At 33.2% G+C, this 24286-nt stretch overlaps 1 protein-coding gene across 1 annotated transcript; it reads left to right on the top strand.

Moving 5' to 3' along the window:
* Positions 1–24286, top strand: LOC137390532 (uncharacterized). The gene is made up of 3 exons (XM_068076860.1): positions 1–128; positions 880–1017; positions 24100–24286. The coding sequence occupies exons 1-3, from the start codon at positions 1–3 to the stop codon at positions 24284–24286; spliced, it is 453 nt and encodes a 150-aa protein (XP_067932961.1).

Raw genomic sequence — 24286 nt, forward strand, 5'->3', positions numbered from 1 at the left:
ATGACGTCTTTGAGGATATTGAAACTTGGTGGTAACAATTTTCAAGTTGTTCCAGAGGCTGTCACTCAGCTGAGTTCACTTAAAGAACTAGACTTGTCTTCATGCAAAGTAAGACAACTACCAGAAAGGTATGTCAATAGATTAATAGGGCTGGTCTATTATTTTTTAGAGCACTACGGTTTCTAATGCAATAGACGCAACATATGAAGTAATAAAAAGTTATTGTTCAATTTAAAAATATTCATATAGTGAAATTAGGTTTTGAAAAAATTGATTAAACAATGTGTAGTTTTACAGTTTAATTAAATGTTAGCCAGATACAAATTGTATAGCATCGTTACAAACACTTTGTATTCTTTGTATACACTTTGGTTATTACGCTGTTATTTGTTTTTTTTTCTTGAAAATAATAAAAAAATAACAGATAACAAAATAACTTGTAACATCATTTTTAAATGAACACCCTTTTAGAAGCTGAATAATTGAAAAAGAGGATAATTTAATATATCAGTAATGTTTTAGTCTGAGTACTGCCCTGTTATGATGAGGGTAGATAGATGAAAATAAAATGAAGTAATGGTGTAAGTAAAGAAGTGAGTACCATGCCGAGTGGGGTGATTAAGTGTAACTATCAAAGTAGCAATGTCTAAGATAATAATGTAGGTACAAATGTAGATACCTAAATATAGTCTTGTAATAACCAATCAATTTGAAGAACTCTGACTGGTAAAAAATTGTCTATCAGTAAAATTAATTGTAACTCATTGTATAAATTAACTCTGTTATGCAAATTTAAAACTTTACAGCTCTGACTGGTAAAAGCATAATACAAAAGTAAACTGCACTTAGTAAGTAATAGTTAATGCTAATATATTTTAGCTTTAGCAATATGGAGTCTTTGAGAAAATTGAACCTTTCTTCGAGCAATATTGAAGATGTTCCTGAAGCTGCCATGAAGCTGAGTTCACTTGAAGAGCTAGACATGTCCGAGTGCAAAATAAAAAAACTACCAGAGAAGTATGTCATTAGATTAGTAGGGCTACTATACTATTTCTTGAGACACAATTGTCCTCACTCCTCTATTATTTAACATCTGTTGCAATAGAAACTCACGAGTTCAGCAAAAATTATTATAATAATATCATAAGTTGTAATAACACTTGATATCTTATTTATTGGTATAGAGTCATTTCAAACACGTACAATGAAATTGGGTAATGAAAAAACTTATAAAATAATTTTTAATTTCAAAGTTTAATTAAAGAATAAAAAAAACATAATATTATTATGCTTTATTAGTTATCTTGAGGTGTTGACTGATGTTCTAAAAAAAGAATCAAGAAGATTGACCCACTAGAAGCTGAGATATAGCCAGCCAAACACAGGTCTACCTAATAAAGAATCAGAGGAAAACCATTCGAAAATCCCGAAAACTGTGACATATAAAATCGACTTAAAGATGTAGTTGCGTCAAATTTAAGTTGATCTTAAAAGAAAGCATTTTTTTTTCTCTATCAGTTGATATGTTGTTTGTTGTGTTACGCGATCGCATTGCCAAGATATTTGAAGATTAAAACCGAAAAAATCTGATTGCCGTAAAAACGCTCAGGCCACCAAAACGTGCCCAGCTTCGCCAAAAATGATGTCACGCGTTTGGCAACCTGTCTCTATCTCTCGTATTCACATCGGGTATTTGCGATAAAAGTCTAGTCTTACGCGGCTCTATTGGCATATATCTTATTTTGTATTTGCTCATGTTGGCTAAAATAAAATTTTAAATCCTGCTACAGATGCATTATTATGAATGTTTCAAAGGCCTCAAATAACGAAAATTGAAAATTTGTTCTACTCACTTTCTCCAAATGTTGTGTAAACATTTGGGTACCGACTACCAATTCTACCGGTCTACGGTAATTCTGTGAAGTCACTTGTGTAGAACGCGGTCTTTGTATCAGCACAGTTCTGCAGCTACCATACAAACGATATACAGCCTCCCATAAGCCCCGCCCACATTATGTCGCCTATTACCTACGTACTAGTTTCTTACTAGTAGTATTCTTACCGAATACTAAATAAGTGAAATAAACAAGCCACCTCTTTGAAAAGAATATAGACAGGGATAGAGTTTTAAGGATTAGAAGTCTGCTGCAAACTGGATTTGAACTCACATTCTCCAGTTCTGCGGACACCCATATACCATATCCGATTCACTACAATATTTCACAAATCATGTTTTGCATTATCTTCAACAATATTATTTTATTATATAATTTTTACAAGCAAAAATATTTTCATCTCGGCATAAAGCTTTTATTAAAAATATTCATCAAGTCGTGGCCACTCACATAGTATTAGCTGATACAATAAGACAAATTCATCTACTGCAACAAACTCAAACAAAACATCATGGCTTATCCAGCACGCATTCAAGTCTCGATTTCTCCTTTATGGCAGTTTCCACACTGACAAAGCTTCTTCGGCTGGTGGGACGACATAAACATTCTGTAATCAGTAAAACAAGTAAATGTAAACAAAGTAGATGCAATAAATATGTCATTCATAGATATGTCATTCTAAAGCGTATCTATTGACAGCTTCCAAATTGGGAGTTAAATAGATTGTGAGTGTAATTTTAAAAACGAATAAACATTTAATAAAGGCACAAGTACGCCAAGCCAACGATTCGAAGCTTTGGTTCTGGAAATTAAAGATTTGCAATGATCAATCGATTTTACCCACTTCCTACGAGTGAAAATAATTTGTAATCATGACTCTAATTTACCAAAACAAATTCGAAAAAAAAATTATAGCTAGGTAAAACGGCAGATAAGCTATGAAACGATGATTGGAGATAGCAAAGAATTATCATTTTATTAATTAGTATATGTATTTATGACTATAAAAAATATTACATTTACTAAAGTGTAGAAGACTCTAAGTTAATTTACCTCCATTCTGTCTTCTTCTGCAGCAAAACGCTGATGACGCCTGTCAGCTTTGGCCATAGGCTGTCTACTCTAATCTTTTACTAAAAGTTGCTCAGATAACTCTGAGTAGCGGTTGCTCGAACTTGAAGCCATTTTAAAACTATGTAATTGTTGAAACGCGTTGAATCAGTAACGAGTAATGAGAAGGAATTCTCTAATTAGGAGAATCTTCGAGATCACAGACAACGCGTTTTACGAGTAATAACATTTATTACGGCCTATATAAAAATTTCGCACACATGATTGGCTAACGAATCAACCTCATATTTATTGCTCGTGGTTTCGTTTCAGATACCTTGCTTGTGACGTCACGAAATAGGCACCCGCTGGAACGTGAGCTTTTTAAAAGAGGGCCTCATTCAAACGCATATATCTCTGAACAGGGTTGGTCTACAAAGACAAAAATGGCATCAAATTGTAGCTGATGTTTTAGCCTTTTATTTCATTAAATTGACTTTTTTGACGCAACTACATCTTTAATGTTCATGTGCCAGAGTTGTGCACCCTTACCGCCGTTACGTATAATGATTGTTTTGGCTACGAGATGTGAAACGCTTCTCGCGATAGTAAATAATTTACAGACTAGCTCTGGTTTCTCAGGAAAATCAAGCAAACATTGTGTGATAAAGGCATTTGCACCCAACTAACAACGACATTCCTGGGATGTTCCGTAACGTTACGCTGAAATAACATTCCAAGCAAACATTGTCATAACGTTCTACAAACGTTATTTGATGATCATTGTAGAATTATGTTCCAACAATGTTGCAGGAACGTTGCATAGAATGTTGTGCAAAAATATTATCATAACGTTCAGCAGAATGTTACAGGAATATACTTTGCTAACGTTATCATAACATCGTTAGAGAACATTATTAATGAATGTCCCAGGAATGTCCCAGGAACGTTACTCTGGAATGTTCGAGTGAAAACATTCATATAACATTGGTTTGAAATGTAACTGGAATATTATGGGGTTACATCATATTTACATTCAAATAATTGTCCCAACAATGTTTCAGGAATGTTACTTTTGAATGTTCGAGGGTAATGTTCATATAACATTGGCTTGTAATGTAGTTAGAACATTATGGTGTTACATCAATTTTACTTTCAAATGAATGTCCTAGCAATGTTACAGAAATGTTACTTTTGAATGTTCGAGGGTTAACATTCATAGAACATTGGCTTGCAATGTAACTAGAATATTATGGTGTGACATCATATTTAACTTCAAATGAATTTTCTAGCAATGTTTCAGGAATGTTACTTTTGAATGTTTGAGTGTTAACATTCATATAACATTGACTTGCAATGTAACTAGAATATTGTGGTGTGACATCATAGTTAACTTCAAATAAATGTCTCAGGAACGTTACTTTGGAATGTTCGAGTGCAAACATTCATATAACATTGGCTAGCAATGTAGCTGGAATATTATGGTGTTACATCATATTTAACTTCAAATGAATTTTCTGGCAATGTTTCAGGAATGTTACTTTTGAATGTTCGAGGGTTAACATTCACATAACATTGGCTTGCAATGTAACTAGAATATTATGGTGTTACATCATATTTAACTTCAAATGAATGTACTAGGAATGTCCCAGGAACGTTACTCTGGAATGTTCGAGTGAAAGCATTCACATAACATTGGCTAGCAATGTAGCTAGAATATTATGGTGTTACATCATATTTAACTTCAAATGAATTTTCTAGCAATGTTTCAGGAATGTTACTTTTGAATGTTCGAGGGTTAACATTCACATAACATTGGCTTGCAATGTAACTAGAATATTATGGTGTGACATCATATTTAACTTCAAATGAATGTCCTAGGAATGTCTCATGAACGTTACTCTAGAATGTTCAAGTGAAAACATTCATATAACACTAGCTAGCAATGTAGCTGGAATATTATGGTGTGACATCATATTTAACTTCAAATGAATTTTCTGGCAATGTTTCAGGAATGTTACTTTTGAATGTTCGAGGGTTAACATTCACAAACATTGGCTTGTAATGTAACTAGAATATTATGGTGTAACATCATATTTAACTTCAAATGCATGTCCTAGGAATGTCTCAGGAACGTTACTCTGGAATGTTCGAGTGAAAACATTCATATAACATTGGCTAGCAATGTAGCTAGAATATTATGGTGTGACATCATATTTAACTTCAAATGAATGTCCTAAGAATGTCTCAGGAACGTTACTCTGGAATGTTTGAGTGAAAACATTCACATAACATTGGCTTGCAATGTAGTTGGAACATTATGGTGTTACATCAATTTTACTTTCAAATGAATGTTCTAGGAACGTCCCAGGAACGTTACTCTGGAATATTCGAGTAAAAACATTCACATAACATTGGCTTGCAATGTAGCTAGAATATTATGGTGTGACATCATATTTAACTTCAAATGAATGTTCTAGGAACGTCCCAGGAACGTTTTTTCTGGAATGTTTGAATGAAAACATTCATATAACATTGGCTAGCATTGTAGCTAGAATATTATGGTGTGACATTATATTTACATTCAAATAAATGTCCCAGGAATATTCCCAAAATATTACCTTTGAATGTTCCAGCGTAAACATTTATATAACGTTGCCTTGCAATGTAGTTAGAACATTATGGTGTTACATTGTTTTTACTTTCAAATAAATGTCCCAGCAATGTTACAAAAATGTTACTGTGGAATGTTGGAGTGTAAACATGCGTATAACATTGGCTTGCTATGTTGCTATAACATTATGGTGTAACATATATACCTAGTTGTATAACTGGTTCTTTAAGAGCTTTCGTTGGTAATTTAATAAATACGCGGACAACAAACCATTAAGAAAAATATTAATTTTAGTTTTATCCATTTTTCCATCCTCCTATGCAAATATTGTTTTGACTAAAACCAATTGATAACAATCATTTGTCTTTTTCATCATAACAGCAATCATTTTACTTTTCTCATTTTTGCATGGGAATTATTAATAGCTTTATGGATATTCATTGTTTTGAGAAATCGAGCACAATGGTACAGAGAGTTTTAGACATTAGCCGAATGTGATTAAATTATGAGTTGCAATCAGGAAGATTAAGGTCAGGCAAGTATATCCTGACCCTGACGGTTTCCACCGCTAGTGGTCGCTTCTAGATCACAAATTTTCAGCTGGGAGATATGCACTAATATTTAGAAAGAAACATATTTAAACAAATTATGAACTTGCACCAAAATATACAGCTTCGGAACCATGCCCTAACTATTGAGATGCTCACAAAGATTATTTTAAAAATAATCTAGTAATAGTCGTCGTATATATCTAAGGCGCAATATTTGTTGAATGTCCGTCAGCCTTGAGAAGAGATGTTGTGTGAAGGTTAAGCATGGTACATTATAGAAAAATTAGGTTGCTTCGGAGATGTAATGTTGGTGGAATGTTGTATAGCTTAAGGAAAAAATATTGTCGACGGTTATGCTCGGTACATTATAGTAACATTGTACGCAATTCATTAGAAGAACATTTCTGTGAAACATCAAACTGTTAGAAATTGTCTACACAGTTACACCCCACTAATGTTCTGCACGAAAATGTTCCTGGGATGTTAGCTAATATCTTTGAGGCAACATCATGAAAGGCATGCTTGTGGAATATTCTGTAACATTCTCCCCATGTCGCAGGAATTTTGCACCAGATCATCTGCTGAATGTTCCATAATGGTGAAACGCCCTACTGTTCCGAATATATTAGAAGACAATATTATGTGAATGTTTAAACCCAAACATTTCAAAGTAGCAATCCTGTAACATTGCTGGGACATTCGATAACAATGTTTTGTAACAATGTTATATTAACGTTAGCAAAACTTTTCCTCTAACGTTCTAGCTAGAATGGTACAAAAAAGCATGATTTAATTTTTGGAAGTTGTCCCCCTTTCATAACAAAAAATTATTTAAAATGAAGCAATTTAAAAATGTTATAGATTTTTCATTACAGATACAAAAACAAACAAAATAATGAAAACAAATAATGATAAATTTGAATGATATATGTAAATGAAATAAAAAGTCACTACAAATTTCAATTTTCGCACTTCATTAGACATATCGCAAAAATGACTAGGGTCCATTAGGCTCTGGCTGTCCGATAAATGGGTCAAAATAAAACACGACAGTGTGAACACATCGCAACTGACCAGGTCGCCACATATACATTTTGTGTCAGATGGATGGTGATAGTCTATCTACTGAATGATTAACGAGATTGAAGATTAAAGAGATTGCCGCAGCAAGGAAAGCAATGCGCAGTAGCTAGTAATATTGTATAATAAAGATGGAAAATCCCTATGCATTAATGTCCCACCAATGTTCTATGCGTAACCTTCCTGGAATGTTAGCTAATAGCCTTGAGACAATATTATGGAAGAAATGTTCGTGGAATATTACGCAATGTTCTCCCAATATTGTGGGAATGTTATGAGGGATCATTTGCTAACATTCCAGCAACGTAATTCCCACAATGTTGCTGGGACGTTGTGGGAAATACGTTCCAGCAAAGTATTTCCCACAACATTGATGGAATGTTTTGAGAGTTACGTTCCAGCAATGTTTTTCCCACAACGTCGCTGGAACGTTGAAAATGTGTCTACAAATAATCTTGTGACAACGTTACGATGAAACGTTTCTGGGACTTTTCGGAACATCCCTGGAACATTCTGGGAACGTAAAATTGTTAGTTGGGTGCCCACAACCCCTCGCCGTGATTTTTCAAAACAGAAGAGCAGATTTTGACTATTGTGCTTCAAATTTTAACTCGATCTCCACGGATATGCTCCGAAGATCCTCTGTTCAACGAACGGCGCGTGTATAGTCTATATGCGACATCCGCGATTGCAGTTCATTTAGAATAAGAAATGAGAATGTGAATTTTTGTTCATTCATCACTTTTCTATTGTGTATCTACTGCAGCATTTAGTTGATTTTCATGATTATCGTCACTATTAATAGACTGTAAGTTCACTACAGCCATAATCTTAAAAAAGAATAACTTGACCGTGCTGCTCTTGCTGTAAGAAAAGAAAACGATAACTTTTGATTTGATTTTTCTATTGATCTATTATCTTATCTATGATTATTTTTTATGATTAATATAATAATCATAATGCATATTATACAAAATAATAATATAACTGCGTATAGAATAAATGATGTAACTAATATAATTTGTAGAAAGTGATAGCGATAGTGATAGACTATTCACGAGTTTTTTAGTTAGACTATAGTTTCTTTGCGGTCCTTTTTATTTTTTGTTGTACACCGCTTTTTAGTTAGTTTACTTGCCGTGGTACCTTGTGGAAAACATATTGTAAAATATGACTATTGATTACCACAATAAAGATTGCTCATATATATAGCAGAATGTTGCGAAATAATAGATGCGTGTAATTATTTTATTCTAAAACTAATCTACACGTCAGAGGGACTGGTTCGGAATTCTCGGAGCAATGATTGTTAGGCCCAATTTGATTGTTCTATACTTCCAGGGATTAAACCAATTAAAACGCCGTGATTGTTATAGGAGAGCGCATTAGTTGGCTTAATCGACCAATGGCACACAAGTCGATTTCATACGTCATATATTGATGATTACCAAAACACTTATGTTTTTTGGTAGACCTGTGTTTGGCTGGCTATATCTCAGCTTCTGGTTGGTCAATCTCCTTGATTCTTTTTTTAGAACATCAGTTAACACCTCAAGATAAATAATAAAGCATAAAAATATTATGCTTTCTCTATTCTTTAAACCATAACAAAATACAAATTGTTAGTAGCATCCTTGCAAACAATTTAGATTTTGTAACAGCAACATGATTCTAATTTGTCTTATATATTTTTTAAATAAACCATGGGCCTTTATTTGAAAACAAAAGAAACTTTTGAGGCTGAGAGCTTGCAAAATATGATATACAGAATTACGAGCAATATTTTTAGCCTTGTCGTTGTCTCGTTATGATGATGGTACAATGACTAATCAGAGATTACATGAATAAGTTGCTCTAGCAAAGTAATTTTCATATTCAAGGTTGAAGAATCATAACGAGTAAATTTTGAATTTTATTAAATATACTCACTATATTTGGAACAGGCAGAATAAATTTATGTATAGACTCTGTTGAACAAAAGTTTTTTTGGGAATACTGTAAATAACTAAAATATTGTGAACCTCTATTGAAACTTCATGGGGCAGTAATTTTTAGCCCTTTCTCTATTATAGTAGCATAGTATTAAATGTGACGTTCATATATAGTGCAGTGCTTTATTTTTTGACTAGCTCGTCAGAACTTTAGGAAGATAAATTTAACCCTTCTATAGGCAGAGTGATGCTAACGTCTTTTATATTTAGCACTCTCTTTTGGATGGGGTGACATTAATGTCATCGGCTCAAGAGTTTGTGCTAAACTGTTTCTCACATATGTTGAAGTATTACACCGAGTTAAGCAAGGAAATATGTTGAGTAAAACATTAGACGAATGCTGTTATTAATTATTTAATTTAATTATTTCTCTGGTGTTGCTTTTAAGGTTTAAGGAAAAAACCATAAAGCATTAGAGTTGGAAGACTTCGATATGCCATAACAATTGGTGCTATTACACCGTATGGTGTTTTTGAAGAGTATCATCATTGTTCATCAAAACGCTTTAACTCTTCAAATCAAGTTTTAAATCAGTCTGGACAAACCTGAAAACAAAGGCGACTCAGATTTGAACTTTAGTGACTTGAAATTGAAGTGTAGTTCTGATGATTGCGACCATCGATTTTCTCAAGAACACCGTCACTAAAACCATGACGACACTGTTGCAACAACTAGAGAATTGTTTATTATTGATGTAACCGAGTCATTATTAGCACCTGTGGACACTTTTCTACTGATGGCTTTCTTGTATGGGTTCGTAAAAACCAAACATAATCAATGTTAAAGTGGTGGTCTAATAATGGCAGCTGGCAGTCTTGGGACGGTAGTTAGGCCATAGCATTTACATGTAATAGCTACTTGCCTCAGAGGATGATGGCTGGGGCATCCGGCCATAGTATTTTGTGATGACCTGGTAATGATGGAGCGATTAGTCTTGCCATAGCATTAAGGAAATTCCTACTGAAGTCGATACAAAGTCTATGGAAGATCAACATACTCCAGAAGAGAGATGCAAGCTTCTAGTGGTGCAAACAGTACTGATAATTTTTTGAAGTATTCCCGACGTAGTATGCCATGAACTGTGTTAAAAAAGGCTTACCGAACGACTGGAAACTGATTGAGTTTGAAGCTAGGGAGAAACTTGTTATAGCCAAAATATCTGAATTTACCCTGTTCAAGTTCTAGTTTTTAATGCTTTGCTTTGTATATCTTCTGGCCCACATTTAACTACTTCAAGGATGATTGAAACTGTCCATTAGCTGCTTTGAAGTGTAAGCGAATGCTTTAGTAATGGATTTCAAAAACTCGCCTTTGATCTGTCCACATGAACAGCTAAGAATATTGACCATTCCTTGCTACCATATCAGCTCATGAGTTTTATGAGAATATTGACCATTCCTTGCTACCATATCAGCTCATGAGTTTTATGAGAATATTGACCTTTCCTATAGCTACCATATCAGCTCATGAGTTTTATGAGAATATTGACCTTTCCTAGCTACCATATCAGCTCATGAGTTTTATGAGAATATTGACCATTCCTTGCTACCATATCAGCTCACGAGTTTTATGATAATATTGAATATATGTAATAAAAGGTTTAAATAAACTGTCTGGTGAATTAGTTTAGAAGAACAAATAGGTGCTATTTATGCTATGTAGCTATTTGATATGCACATTTTAAGGTGTCTTTCAGTAAAGTTAGTTGTAACCCATTCTATAAAATAATTCTGTCATTCAAGTTTAAGTTTTGACGAGCCTGACTGGTAAAAAGTATAATATGAAGGTGAACTACATTCAGTACTTTTTATGTAATTTATTTTAGGTTGGGCAAAATGAACTCACTGAAAGTATTGTACCTTTCTTTGAACAATATTGAAGTTGTTCCTGAGGCTATCACTGAGCTGAGTTCACTTGAAGAGCTGTACTTGTCTAGGTGCAAGATAAGACAACTACCAAAGAGGTATGTCAATAAATTAGTAGGACTACTCTACTAATTCTTGGAGTACAAGTGTCTCTGCTTCTCTGTTACTCAGCATCTGATAACATTTATAGAGTAAATTATGCAACAGGTTTACAGTGGAATTGAATAATGAGTAAACTTATCAAATTATCTGCAGAGTTTCAAAATTTAACTAAATCTTAACAAAACAAAATCTGTTCGTAGAATCACTGTAAGCAGTTTAGATTTTATGAGGTTGTTATGATGTTAATTGGACATATTTCGTAAAAAAGCATAGCATTATCTTAAAACTGACAGCATTTTGAAAGCTTGAACGTTGAAAGTGATGATGACTTAATACACCGTAAAACCTTTGTTTGCACACCACCTCTATATGAGCGCCACTATTGGAAAAAGATTGACAAATAGAGCGCCACCCTTTAATTGAACACCACTTCTATTTGATTAATACTATTTGACATTCTTAATTTTTACAAAACCATAATAGCTAGTGATCAGCAGAGAAAGTGCCCACAGAACCGTAATAATAATGAATTGATTGCATCAATAACAATTAATTCATTCTTTGTTTCTGTTCGCATCGAAAACCATTTTCGAACTCCAAGTCTAAGTTTTTTTGCTAGAAACTTTGATTACAACACCCTAGAAACACTAAGTAGCTTTATTAGGTAATAGTAGTTCTTTTTTAATGTAGTCTTGATATTTTGATGAATATTGGAAAAGTTTTTCATTTACGATAAAAGATGTGCTACTATACATATTTCTAGGCGAACATTTTGAGGCTAATTTGATTACATGTGGTTTTTCTTCAGTCGCGCTAGAAATTTCTATGCTAAAGAAGTTTTTATTTTAAATTGCACCGCATAAAAGGTTTTGCTCTGCTAAAAAATTGTGTGGATGCTAATATCGATTAGTTCAGCTGTGTAGAAAAGGAGTTGAGGTCAAAAGACATTGTGGAAGGTATTGAACAGCCAGAAGAATATGAAATGGTTTCTAAGGAAAGCAACAATCAAAACGCGACTGGCCGAGCAAACGATCCTAGTATTTTAATTTTAAAAATATTAATACTTGTTTTAAAAGAATAATTTTTGGTTACTGCATGTATTATAATTATGGTTTATGTTGCTTGTTTTTGAGTATAACTTTGTAGCATTTGATAGATTATTATTATAAAACTTATAAATTTGCATATTTATAGCATATTATTTCACAGCATGATTTCGGTAATCGGAACTCAGCTGACAATGGATCAACGCTCATAACACCACTTCTGTCATAAGATGTGATAACACTTGATATCTTATATATTGTTATAGAGAATTTTTCTACTGAATGCTTACTTTAATGTTCTCATGATTTTAGCTTCCTTCATTTTTCTTTAAGTTCTTTTCGAAAGTTCTAATGAACACCACAAAGCATTAAAAGTAACACTTCACCATCGTATTGGCCTGTGTCACCAATTGAACAAAGCTGCCACCTATGAAAATACATGTTTAAAAGACAAGCACGGTCGCAAAACAGGTTTCCATAAGGAAGTTTGTAATTCATGGACAAGAAAATGGATGGATTGCACAATAATTAATGTATCAAATGGATAATTGAATAGTGAGCTCGTCGGCGGTTATTACGAAAAAAACATTAAATTTGAATAAAAAACCATCATATAATTTGGATTTGAGATGGTTTTCTCGAATCTAAATTTACTATAAATGTCAAGGATGAACTTTTAAGACTGAAACTCGGTTTCAAATATTTGACTTATATGCTAAATTAACTGTATACCCAATAATTCAATAACTGTCAACTATTTTAATAAAAATAAATTTTACGACTTTTTTTAAAGTGTTCAAGTAAATTGTCCACTGTTCTATTATATTATTATACTGTGAGCTACATATTAGTCTTGAATTATAATTTTGATGTTACTTGATGACCATAAATATGGTTTACACTACAGAGCCAAACATTGTCTGACTTGCTGTCAGCTCTACATATGAATTTTTTAACTTACCACATAAATTCCTGCAATTATTTTTCTTGGTGCGCGTAATAGTTCCCAAAATTTTTCAATTGTTTAGAAATTTTACCAAAAGACATCGAAACTTGTTAAAACTTGATAGTGTAATGCAGAAAAGTAGAAAAGGTGATAAAAATTTATATTGATAAATTCCATTTTGTCATTTTGTGTGTGTTAGTCCATGTAATTGTTATGGTTTTACATTTTGTACCTGATTACATCCAAACTTCACACTCATATGCTTTGTGCCTTCTGTCAGCTTGCTAAAAATATTTGGTTTCAAAACGTCATCTGGTTCCAGAAACCCCGCCTTTTTAACATCTACCTACAGTCCATCTGATTGAAGCTTGCTGATATTGCTGGCTTCCTAGATTAATAGTGTCGTAGTAATGGATTTTCAAATTTTGCCCTTAATTTTTCTCCCATGAACTGTGATTCTTGGGTCAAAAGGTTAGCTACAGGAATCTATCCCATTTACTTTAACTCTTTCGCTATCAAGTTAATTTTTTTACTCGCACATAATCTCTCGCATTAGTTCAATAGATATCATATTGTTCAATCATAAAAAGTCCATTAATCTATAATTAGAGAAACTCTGTAAATGTAATACGCCTAACATGGCTGGACATTGCGAAAAAGAAATCGTGATAAAAAATAAAGCTTTTGTAAAGCTAAACTAAACTCTATGTGGGCTGCAAATGAATTTTTCTTGGCTCAAAACAGGCAAATGGTAGTTTCTTTTTGTTTAGAAACATACATGATAGGGTAGTTAACTAACTAGTCAGAAGCAGTTTGTATGGAGCCCACTAAAGTCACACTACATGACTCCTGGTCATACTCAAACACTGCTCCAAGCAAAGCTACATAGCTTGTGGTACGCTAAGAGTTAATAAAAGTGCATGTTTATAATCTGGAATTGTTGAATTTTATAAAATTTACACAGCACATTTAGAGCAGGCAGCATAAATATACATGTATTTAAGCTGCCTGTTGCGATACTACTAATTTTATAAAAAATTATGGAAAAAATTTCAGTGAAACAAATACGCACATATATGCAAGATTTAAACTTGCTGGTTGATAATCTGTATAGATTTTAGAAATTGTGCAACACCACAGGAGCCATTAGTGAAAGGCTTGAAAACTCAATGTTAATTTTGATAGTGGCGCATTTACACATGGCATGCTTTACAATTTTTCTAATCATGGTTGCACTTTACTAACAAGCTATTTATCCAACCATTCATAATTTGTAAAAGATAATAACACATCTTCATCCCTGAACTATGTAAAAATTGCTGGTCCATAAGGTTCTATCACGGGCCTACAGTTATTCATTATATTTATTAACTATCTAGTGTATTGTGCTTCATCACTAAACTGCACACTTTTTACCAACAACTCAACTGTTTTAACTGCTGATTTTCACATTCCACAAACTGGATTGAAAAAAATTGAAAAGATTGCGCTTGGCAAATAATCTTATTTTAAAAAGCCAACAAACCATACTTGTAAATTTTAAATACCCTCAGAAAACTTTGCTTGATTCACTTGGTTTAGTTTTCATTAAAAAATTCTAATTTCTGTAAAAGGTCATACACAGTTTTTAGGAATAACTAATAATAAAAACATATCATTTCAGAGTTATATTACCAAATTATTCAGCAAATTACATTGTGAACTTTTGAAGATGCGCCATTCAAGAAGATAATTTGACACCAAAACAAGGATTGACCTATAGTAAACATTTTTCTACCATCACATGATTTATGAAATAGAGTTTTGAGGTCATGCTGACTATTGAGTTGAGAAAGATTTTTCTGTCACAGAAAAAATCTATAAAAATTGTTTTAAAAATTGAACCAAAAGCATCAGTAATTAATATTAGAGATGCCCCGATTCTAAATTCACCAGCCGATTCAGATACCGATCCGATATACCGATCCTAATTGAAAAATAATCCGATTCAGATACCGATTAAGATCTTTTGTGTTGCATAGATAGTAGCTCATTTTATTATGCAAATACAAACATAGCGTAAAGAAAACATGAATATTATTGTATTTATTTGTTTGCATTGATGGAAAAAAATATATACATATTCACATACTGACATACCGTGCATGTAGTAACAAAACAGTCCATGTTTCTTGTAATTTGTAAATAAAGGTAATTACTGTTAGTGGTACAGTTCTATCTGTGGTAACGAAGTCCCTCTTCTATTGTTGGATGAACTGCTGTGCCTGTACAAGTTTAGAGCAAATCAATGTTTCTTTTAAAAACCGTTAGTGATTCAATTATCTCAGTAAGACGTCTCTTTTCTTCCATCATTATCAATGTAGCCAAGCGTACTGAAGGGGGATTCCCTTGCAACAGATGTTGGAGGACAGGCTACATACCGATACGCCACTGGGGTTACCGTTTTTTGTACAATACAAACGATCCATTGTATCGTCAGGATCAAGAGAGTGATAGATAACTTTATGCGTCGACTGTTTAAATTACTTTCGTAATGCTAGTAAATAGAAATATTACACTGCGTTCTTGTTTCCCTATTTTGTTATCTTGTTCGTGATTGCTTGCAATAAAACCTATCGCTGTAATTGGGAAATACCACACTTTTTGTTTACGTTATGGCTAAAAAGTTTCCTTCGTTGTGTTGATCAGGCTATAGACATGAAATAAATTGTGTGGCAGGCCTGAAATTCATTAAGTAAAAGTAAGAAGCTTACAGCTGATGATTTTTTATTAGTATAGCAGGCTAAAATACAGTTTTCTGCTAAATGGTTGATCTGTAAAAAGTATCGGAAGGTTCAGATTTTTTAAGAAAAGATCGGCCGATACCGATTCAGATACTTGACACTCATATCGGCACCGATACCGATTCCGATACCAAAATCGGGGCAACTCTAATTAATATCTGTTTTTCATTAATAATAATGCCTGTACAACATTTTTGAATTCTGACTTGTGCTGTATTTTATCCAAGTTTATAAAGATGTTGATTTTCAACATTTGTGAGTTGATCACAGCTAACATACTATACTGTGATTTATGTTTATGTTTTTGCCATTTTCTATGTTTCACTTATAAATTAAAGGTAATAAAACATCACTTGGGCACAAACACACATTTTTGGTTAATCAAGCAATAAATTGGAGAAATATCTGTTAATAGCCAGATAACCTTGAGTATTAAATTATTGTTCAATATACATATATCTGGACTAGAATTGAAAAAAACATGAGAAAGTATGAAAACCGATGCTTATCATATATATTATACATACTGCAAAGAATCGGCAGTGACCCTTTACAGCTCCGCTTAGAATTAACCCCTTTGAGTTCAGAATAACATACTTGAAGTAACATATTGTTAACAGTTCAAAGTATGAGTGTATACACAGCTTTTCTCCTTTAGGCTTTCCCAGTCTCTGCCTGCTCGAGTTTGATGGTGTCATGTTAGATGGGGAAGCTCCGCCTCCTTCGGTAGGCCGACCAGTCCTAGTGCCACAAGTAATAAGTGTCATAAGCCATTTATGTTATTTAATCCATAAATGAAATATTATAGCAAATAATTTTCATGGGTAAGGATGGAGAACCATAATCACTAAACTTATGTTTATATTCTTTCAAACAATAATTTTGTCAGAATAAAAAGGAGACAATGCCAGGCATTATTGCTTCCCTTTTCATTCCTACATTAACGATCTGATGTAAAATATTTCCGTTAGCAATGATCTCCTGTCATGGAACGACGTTTAGAACAATTCTACAGTAGGTTGGCTATAATTTTTTAATTATAAGTTTGTTAGTAGATACTTACTTTGAATGTTTTCACTAAATTTTCCTTCACTTTAGTTTCTTCCTTTGTTGTAATTTTCTCATTTTTTTATCATTCTTTTCATCACGCCCTGTTTCAACGTGGTGAGCATGTCTTTAGTCAGAATATAGTCGAGTTTGGGCTATTGTGATGGTTACTATGGCAATACAATATCGATGAAAACCATCAGCTACTAGTGTAATGCAACTATTGATTAGTTCAACATAAATAAATCCCCTATTCATATCATGTTAAGTATTTTTACAGTGTCACCATCAGGTTTTTTATGTCCATTAAAATTTTAGCCAATTTCAGAAATTCTGTGCTTCGAAATACATTAATTAATATGTCTCTTTTAATATGTAGGTAACTTCACCGTATCACAATGTGGATATTTCTCAGTTGAAAGTCACAGTTTTATGGCACTTATCTGAAGAACCTATCTATGGTTATCTATGGCGATTAACTACTATTCTAATAAAACTGCACTTTTGATAACGTTTCTTAAATTTTTTGTAAGGTATTATTCTGTGTTTGTCCGGCCAATGCATAATTCAAATATTTGAAAGCTCAAGGCATAGCTAAAACAGATTCTTGAGAAAAATTTCTCACTTATGCTACACATTCGTTCAATACTTGAAACAGCTTATAACTATTAGCAGGTAAAGTAAATGCTATTGGCTGAGTTTATTTACCCAATAAATTTGAGTAGCTTAAGCTGGTCTAAATCTTTACTGTTGTAAAAGACATGTCCATCCTTCCATTTGAGCATTAGGAAAGCATTGCATTTCACAGAATTCAAAATCTTACTTTGGCATAGATTTGAAGTCATTTCCTCAACCACTAAGCCGCACAGACAGCTTAGAATGAGTGTGCTTACAATAGTTATGTGTCATTATCTCTCACACAATCATGATCTTCAATCAACAAATGCATTAATGTGATTGTATAAAAATTATTGTTTATCAATAATATAGAAAATTCATAATCAGTAATTACTGAAATTCATAAAATAAACTCATAATTTTTAGAGCCAGCAGGATAAATATATTTGTACATGTACGTGTATATGTCCCTTCTTTCAACCAGCAAACGTAGAGTTAAATTTTCTGTTAACCCCTTTATGGACTAACCCGAGATAACATAAAATTCGTGTTATAAAAATATTACACTGATTTTGAAATATCTTAGAATTCTTACTCTGTGAAAATGTAAGCACTCAGGTATTTTAAGGCTCAACAAAACTTGCTCTATATTGGTAGCTATTAAAAATGTTGTGTACCCTTAAGATACCAATCTACATTAGTTTTCTAACACATTTTATCTTTTGTGCTACTTTTGTAAAATTGTGTAAACTTGCGAGTGTTCTCTATTGTTTTATTCACTCTTGTTAATGACTAGTTTGTCTTACTATTATTATTACTATTCATTTATTTACTTTAGTATCTTCCATACCCTGTGATATGGTAGCCATAAATACATATCATTATTATTATTTCTGTTTTATTATAGTTCTCAGTAAAAACATGTACATTGTGCAAAACATTTACATTGGTTAATAGAAGTTTTACGGTATATAGTTTTTTAATTATTCAACCAAGGTTGCTACGAGTTTTTTGTGTTGATTTTCAGTTCCTATTTAGCAAAAATTTCTGTACCAACCCAATTTGATAAACATTTGTGTTTTGTGTCTAGTTTGGCAATGTAAATTGTGTGAAGTGGCTAGTAAGTATTCTGCAAAAAGGATTTTCTAAGTTTTCATTAGTTGAGTTAATCTTCAGTGAAAAATTTAAATTTTATCAGCCTACATGAATTCTATATTCAAAAGGCTGACACGCAATTTTCACTCGACAGACAATTTTTCACCAAAAATTTGTGTCAAGTATTATTAAAATATTCAATAAAATAAATAAAAAGTTGAAGTTATGGTAGGTCTGCCCTGAGTAATTTTATTTATTAACCCATTTTTATATGGAATAAATATTATAGCTACTGTAGCTGTTCAATGAAGTCAGGTGTACAACATTGTCGGTAGTTTTAAACACGACCTCTACCATTAGTAAGGTTGCCAGATAATCAGGTCATAGTATATGGTAGCTGCCTAGTAATTGTAGGGCAGGTAGTAGCTATATCATCTGATGATTACAAACTGCACAAGCCCTGGGTGGCTCTAGGCTAGCAGGTTAACCTTGAAAAAGCTCATTTCAGCTTATGACAGACTGAGTCGGAAAAGAGGGAGTTGTCTTTTCAGTGTGCAAACACCGCGAAAAGCAGTAATGATGATGAAGTTTCCACTGATATTGAAGAGTAGTGGTGGTGACACATTAGGGACATTACTGATAGTATAGACAGAAGTTTTACTGATGCTGTATCAACTAGCCTTGTTTTAGTAAATATAGTTTTCGATCATCCAAGTTTACATTTTTAAATAGAAATATAAAAAACCATAAAAAGCTGATTGATTCATTTCGGAAAAACTGGTTTTACTGGTAACTGGTGAATACTTTGTAGTAGTTCCTTGTATTAAGTTTTATCAGAACTGTACTAATCAACTTCAGCAGGCTCGAGGTTTTGTCGGGTGTTTAGTGAACCTATACATTTATATCTTATATAACGTTAAAATTATAAATTGGCTTACAGTGGTGTGATTTTCAATTTTCTAAAAGTATCACCACAAAATGATGCCATGCTTTAATGCATTTTAATAACATAATTAGAAGCAAATAGAGACTGACACTTAGCCTTTGATGTTACTTTATTTTCTAGCTAAAAGTCTTGTATCATTGCATCACTTCACGGATTTCAACCCATCAACATATAGTCATGACAAATAAGTCTAAGATGATACATTCTGAGTTTCAATTACTGTATGCCATGAAATCATTTTCGTTCATAAACAAATACTGATGAAAAAATCATTTTGGTTTAAAAGCTTAAAATACTATTTTAGTTGCCACAATCTTCAGTCTTTGAGAATCTTCTACATACCTGACAACAAAATCCAGTTTCTCCCTTTGTGGATCTACGAGCTAGAAAATCTGGAGTCTCTAAAACTGAGCTACAATAAGGATCTGCTGAAAATAGAGAGTGCAGTCTTACAGATGAGGAATCTTGTTAGTCTCGACTGTGAAGGGTGTAAAAACTTGCAAGAACCGCCATACAGTGTTTGTGAACAAGGAATCACAGCTATCAAAAAGTTCTTTATTGATCTTACGCTGACAAATCAGTAAAGTTGGTGGAAGTTCCAGCCTAAAACAAGTGTACTTATAATAGTTGCGCATCATGATTTCTTATGCAATCATGATTTTCAATCATCAAATGCATTAATGTGATTGTATGACAAATTATTGTTTATTAATAATATAAAAGATTCATAATCAGTAGTTGTCGAATTTTATAAAATAAACTCAGCATTTTTAGAACCAGCAGAATAAATATACTTGTACATGTATGTGTATATGTCCCTTCTTTCCACAATCAAATGTAGAGTTAAATGTTCTCTGTTAACCCCTGGATAGACTAACCCGAGATAACATGAAAGTCGTGTTATCAAAATATTACACTGATTTCGAAATATCTTAGAATTCTTACTCTGTGAAAATGTAACCACTCTGAGATATTTTAAGGCTCAACAAGACTTGCTCTATATTGGTAGCTATTAAAAATGTTGTGTATCCTTAAAATACCAATCTACATTAGTTTTCTAACACATTTTATTTTGTGTGCTACTTTTGTAAAATTGCGTGAACTTGTGAGTGTTTTCTATTGTTTTATTCACTCGTGTTAATGACTAGTTTGTCTTACTATGATTATTACTATTTATTTATTTACTTTAGTATCTTCCATACCATGTGATATGGTAGTTATGAATACATATCATTTATATTATTATTATGCTTTTATTATCTTTAGTATCTTACATACCATGTGATATGGTAGCCATAAATACATATCATTATTATTATTATTATTACTTCTGCTGTCTTATTCTAGCTCTCAGTAAATATATGTACATTGCACAAAACATTTATGTTGGTTAATAGAAGTTTTATGGCATTTAGTTTTTATAATTATTCAACCAAGGTTGCAACGAGTTTTCTTTATGTCGATTTTCAGTTCCTCTCTAATACAAATTTCTGTACTCACCCAATTTGATAAACATTTGTGTTTTGTGTTTAGTTTGGCAATGTAAATTATGTGGAGTGGCTATATATAGTAAGTATTTTGTAAAAAGATTTTGTAAAACTAATTTGTTATTAATTGAGTTATTCTTCATAGCAAAATTTAGTTTTTATCACCTTATATGAATCCTATAATCAGTAGGCTGACACGCAACTTTCACTTGACACACAATTTTTCACCAAAGATTTGTGTCAAGTGTTATTAAAATATTCAACAAAATGAATAAAAAGTTTTAGTTATAGCAGGTCTACCCTGAGTCTTTTTAATTATTAACCCATCTTTATATTAGATAAATATTTTAGCCACTGTAGCTGTTCAATGAAGTCAGGTGTACAACATTGTCAGTGGTTTTAAACATGACCTTTGCCATTAGTAAGATTGCTAGATAATCAGGTCATAGCATATGGTGGCTATTTAGTAATTGCAGGGCAGGAAGTCTGGCTGTAGCATCTGATGGTTATCAACTGCGCAAGCTTTGGGTAACTCCAGGCTAACATGTTAACCTGGTAAAGGCTCCTTTCAGCTTATGAAAGACTGAGTAGCAAAAGAGGGAGTTGTCTTTTCAGTGTACAAAAACTGTGCAGACCAGTAATGGTGTTGACTTTTTCACCGCTATTGAAGAGTGGTGGTGATGACACAGCAGTGATAATGCTGATAATATAGACATAGGTTGTACTGATGCTGTATTAACTAGGCTTGTTTCAGTAAAGATAATCTTTGATCATCTAAGTTTAAAATTTTAAATACAAATATAGAAAATCACAAGGTTCTGATTGGCTTATTTCTGGAAAACTGGTTTTATATTAAAATAAATACTTTATAGTAATTGCCTGGAATGAGTTTTATTAGGATTGCACCAACCGACTTCAGTGGACTCAAGGTTTAGTCAGGTGTTTAGTGTACACTCATCTTATATAACGTTAAAATTTTAAAGTGACTCACAGTGAGTGGTTTTCATTTTTCTTAAATATAACCACAAAATGATGCCATGCTATAATGCATGCCAATCGCAAACTTTGAAATAAATTTGTGTCATTGCATCCCTTCACATACTTCAACTCATCAGAATTCAGTCATAACAAATAAATCAAAGGTAATATGTCTAAAGTTTCTATTATTTCATGAAATCATTTTTGTTCATTAAAATGTACTGCAGAGAATATAATTTAGGTTTATACGATTAAAATATTATTTTAGCTTTTATAATTTTCCTGTAGCATTCCACAGCTACTGTTCTCACTGCCTGTTTACTGCGAATCAAAAGCCAGATACTCAAGTTTACCCAAGATGGTTTTATCCTACATGTGAAGCGAACAGGGAAGAAACTAAACTCAAAACTTCTTTGTTTCGGGTGAAGAGCCAGTCCTCTGCAAAAGGGATTCACCTTCTTCTGTAAAGGTACCTACACCATTGAGGCTTTCATGTAAGTCGATTTTTAATTGTAAGTCATTATTTTGCCTGACTTATGTTAACTCACACCTAGTATTCATGGAGTTACACTATTTCTATTAACTCGCGCCTGGAGCTCAGTTACATTATTTCTATTAATTCACATCTGGTGGTAACTTACATTATTTCTATATTAACTCACACCTGGTGCACAGTTAAATTATTTCTTTTGACTCACATTGGGTGCACAGTTACATTATTTCTGTTAGCTCACACCTGGTGCGCAGTTATACTATTCCAGTTAGCTCACACCTGGTGCACAGTTACATTATTTCTGTTAGCTCACACCTGGTGCGCAGTTATACTATTCCAGTTAGCTCACACCTGGTGCACAGTTACATTATTTCTGTTAGCTCACACCTGGTGCGCAGTTATACTATTCCAGTTAGCTCACACCTGGTGCACAGTTACATTATTTCTGTTAGCTCACACCTGGTGCGCAGTTATACTATTTCAGTTAGCTCACACCTGGTGCACAGTTACATTATTTCTGTTAGCTCACACCTGGTGCGCAGTTATACTATTCCAGTTAGCTCACACCTGGTGCACAGTTACATTATTTCTGTTAGCTCACACCTGGTGCGCAGTTACATTATTTCTGTTAGCTCACACCTGGTGCGCAGTTATACTATTCCAGTTAGCTCACACCTGGTGCACAGTTACATTATTCCAGTTAGCTCACACCTGGTGCACAGTTACATTATTTCTGTTAGCTCACACCTGGTGCGCAGTTATACTATTCCAGTTAGCTCACACCTGGTGCACAGTTACATTATTTCTGTTAGCTCACACCTGGTGCGCAGTTACATTATTTCTGTTAGCTCACACCTGGTGCGCAGTTATACTATTCCAGTTAGCTCACACCTGGTGCACAGTTACATTATTTCTGTTAGCTCACACCTGGTGCGCAGTTACATTATTTCTGTTAGCTCACACCTGGTGCTCAGGTAGATTATATGTAATTTGTAATTAACAGTTCATTACTAAGTAGAAATAATTACTCTCTTTGATTTCTTCAAGTAAATCCTAAGCATAATATATACTAATCTATATACCAGTTAAAATAAAACACTACTTTTATATACTTACAATTTTTCCTTGTAGGCTTTTAATTTCTCATTGTAGGCATTCCATTTCTTATTGTAGACTTCTAACTCACCGCCACGGAAATCACAAAGCTTGATAAATATTTAAAAACAGTGAAGTCTTACCAGGCCAGTTCTACTGATGTTGAGCATTTGCACAATTTGAAAGGTCTCTTAAGACATTCTGTTCGTTATGGGTATATGAATGTATTTAAAGTAAATAAACCACTTTTTTGCTAGTTGTTCCTTTGCTAGTTCTTGTCTTGATAGTTGCTTTCTTGCTAATTGCTCTTTTGCTAGTTGTTTTCTTGCTAGTTGCTCTCCTGCTAGTTACTCCCTTGTCAGTTGCTCTTGTTGTTCATATAGTAGAAGTTTTGAGTGCAATCCTTACTAACTTTAGGCTGTCGTTAGTAGATTCAGGTGCCGATGAAGGCCTCTCTCCTCTGCCAGTCACAGCCCTAGACGAAGACAGTGATTTGTCTGATGTTGAAAGAAAACGGTATTGTGATGAGAAATCACCTGCTGATATCATCATAAGACCAGATCCGGTCAGACAAAAATACAGTGAAAGCTCTCTACAACAATGA

The sequence above is a fragment of the Watersipora subatra genome, chromosome 3 (genome assembly GCF_963576615.1).
Source record: "Watersipora subatra chromosome 3, tzWatSuba1.1, whole genome shotgun sequence".
In the NCBI taxonomy this organism is placed as follows: Eukaryota; Metazoa; Bryozoa; class Gymnolaemata; order Cheilostomatida; family Watersiporidae; genus Watersipora; species Watersipora subatra.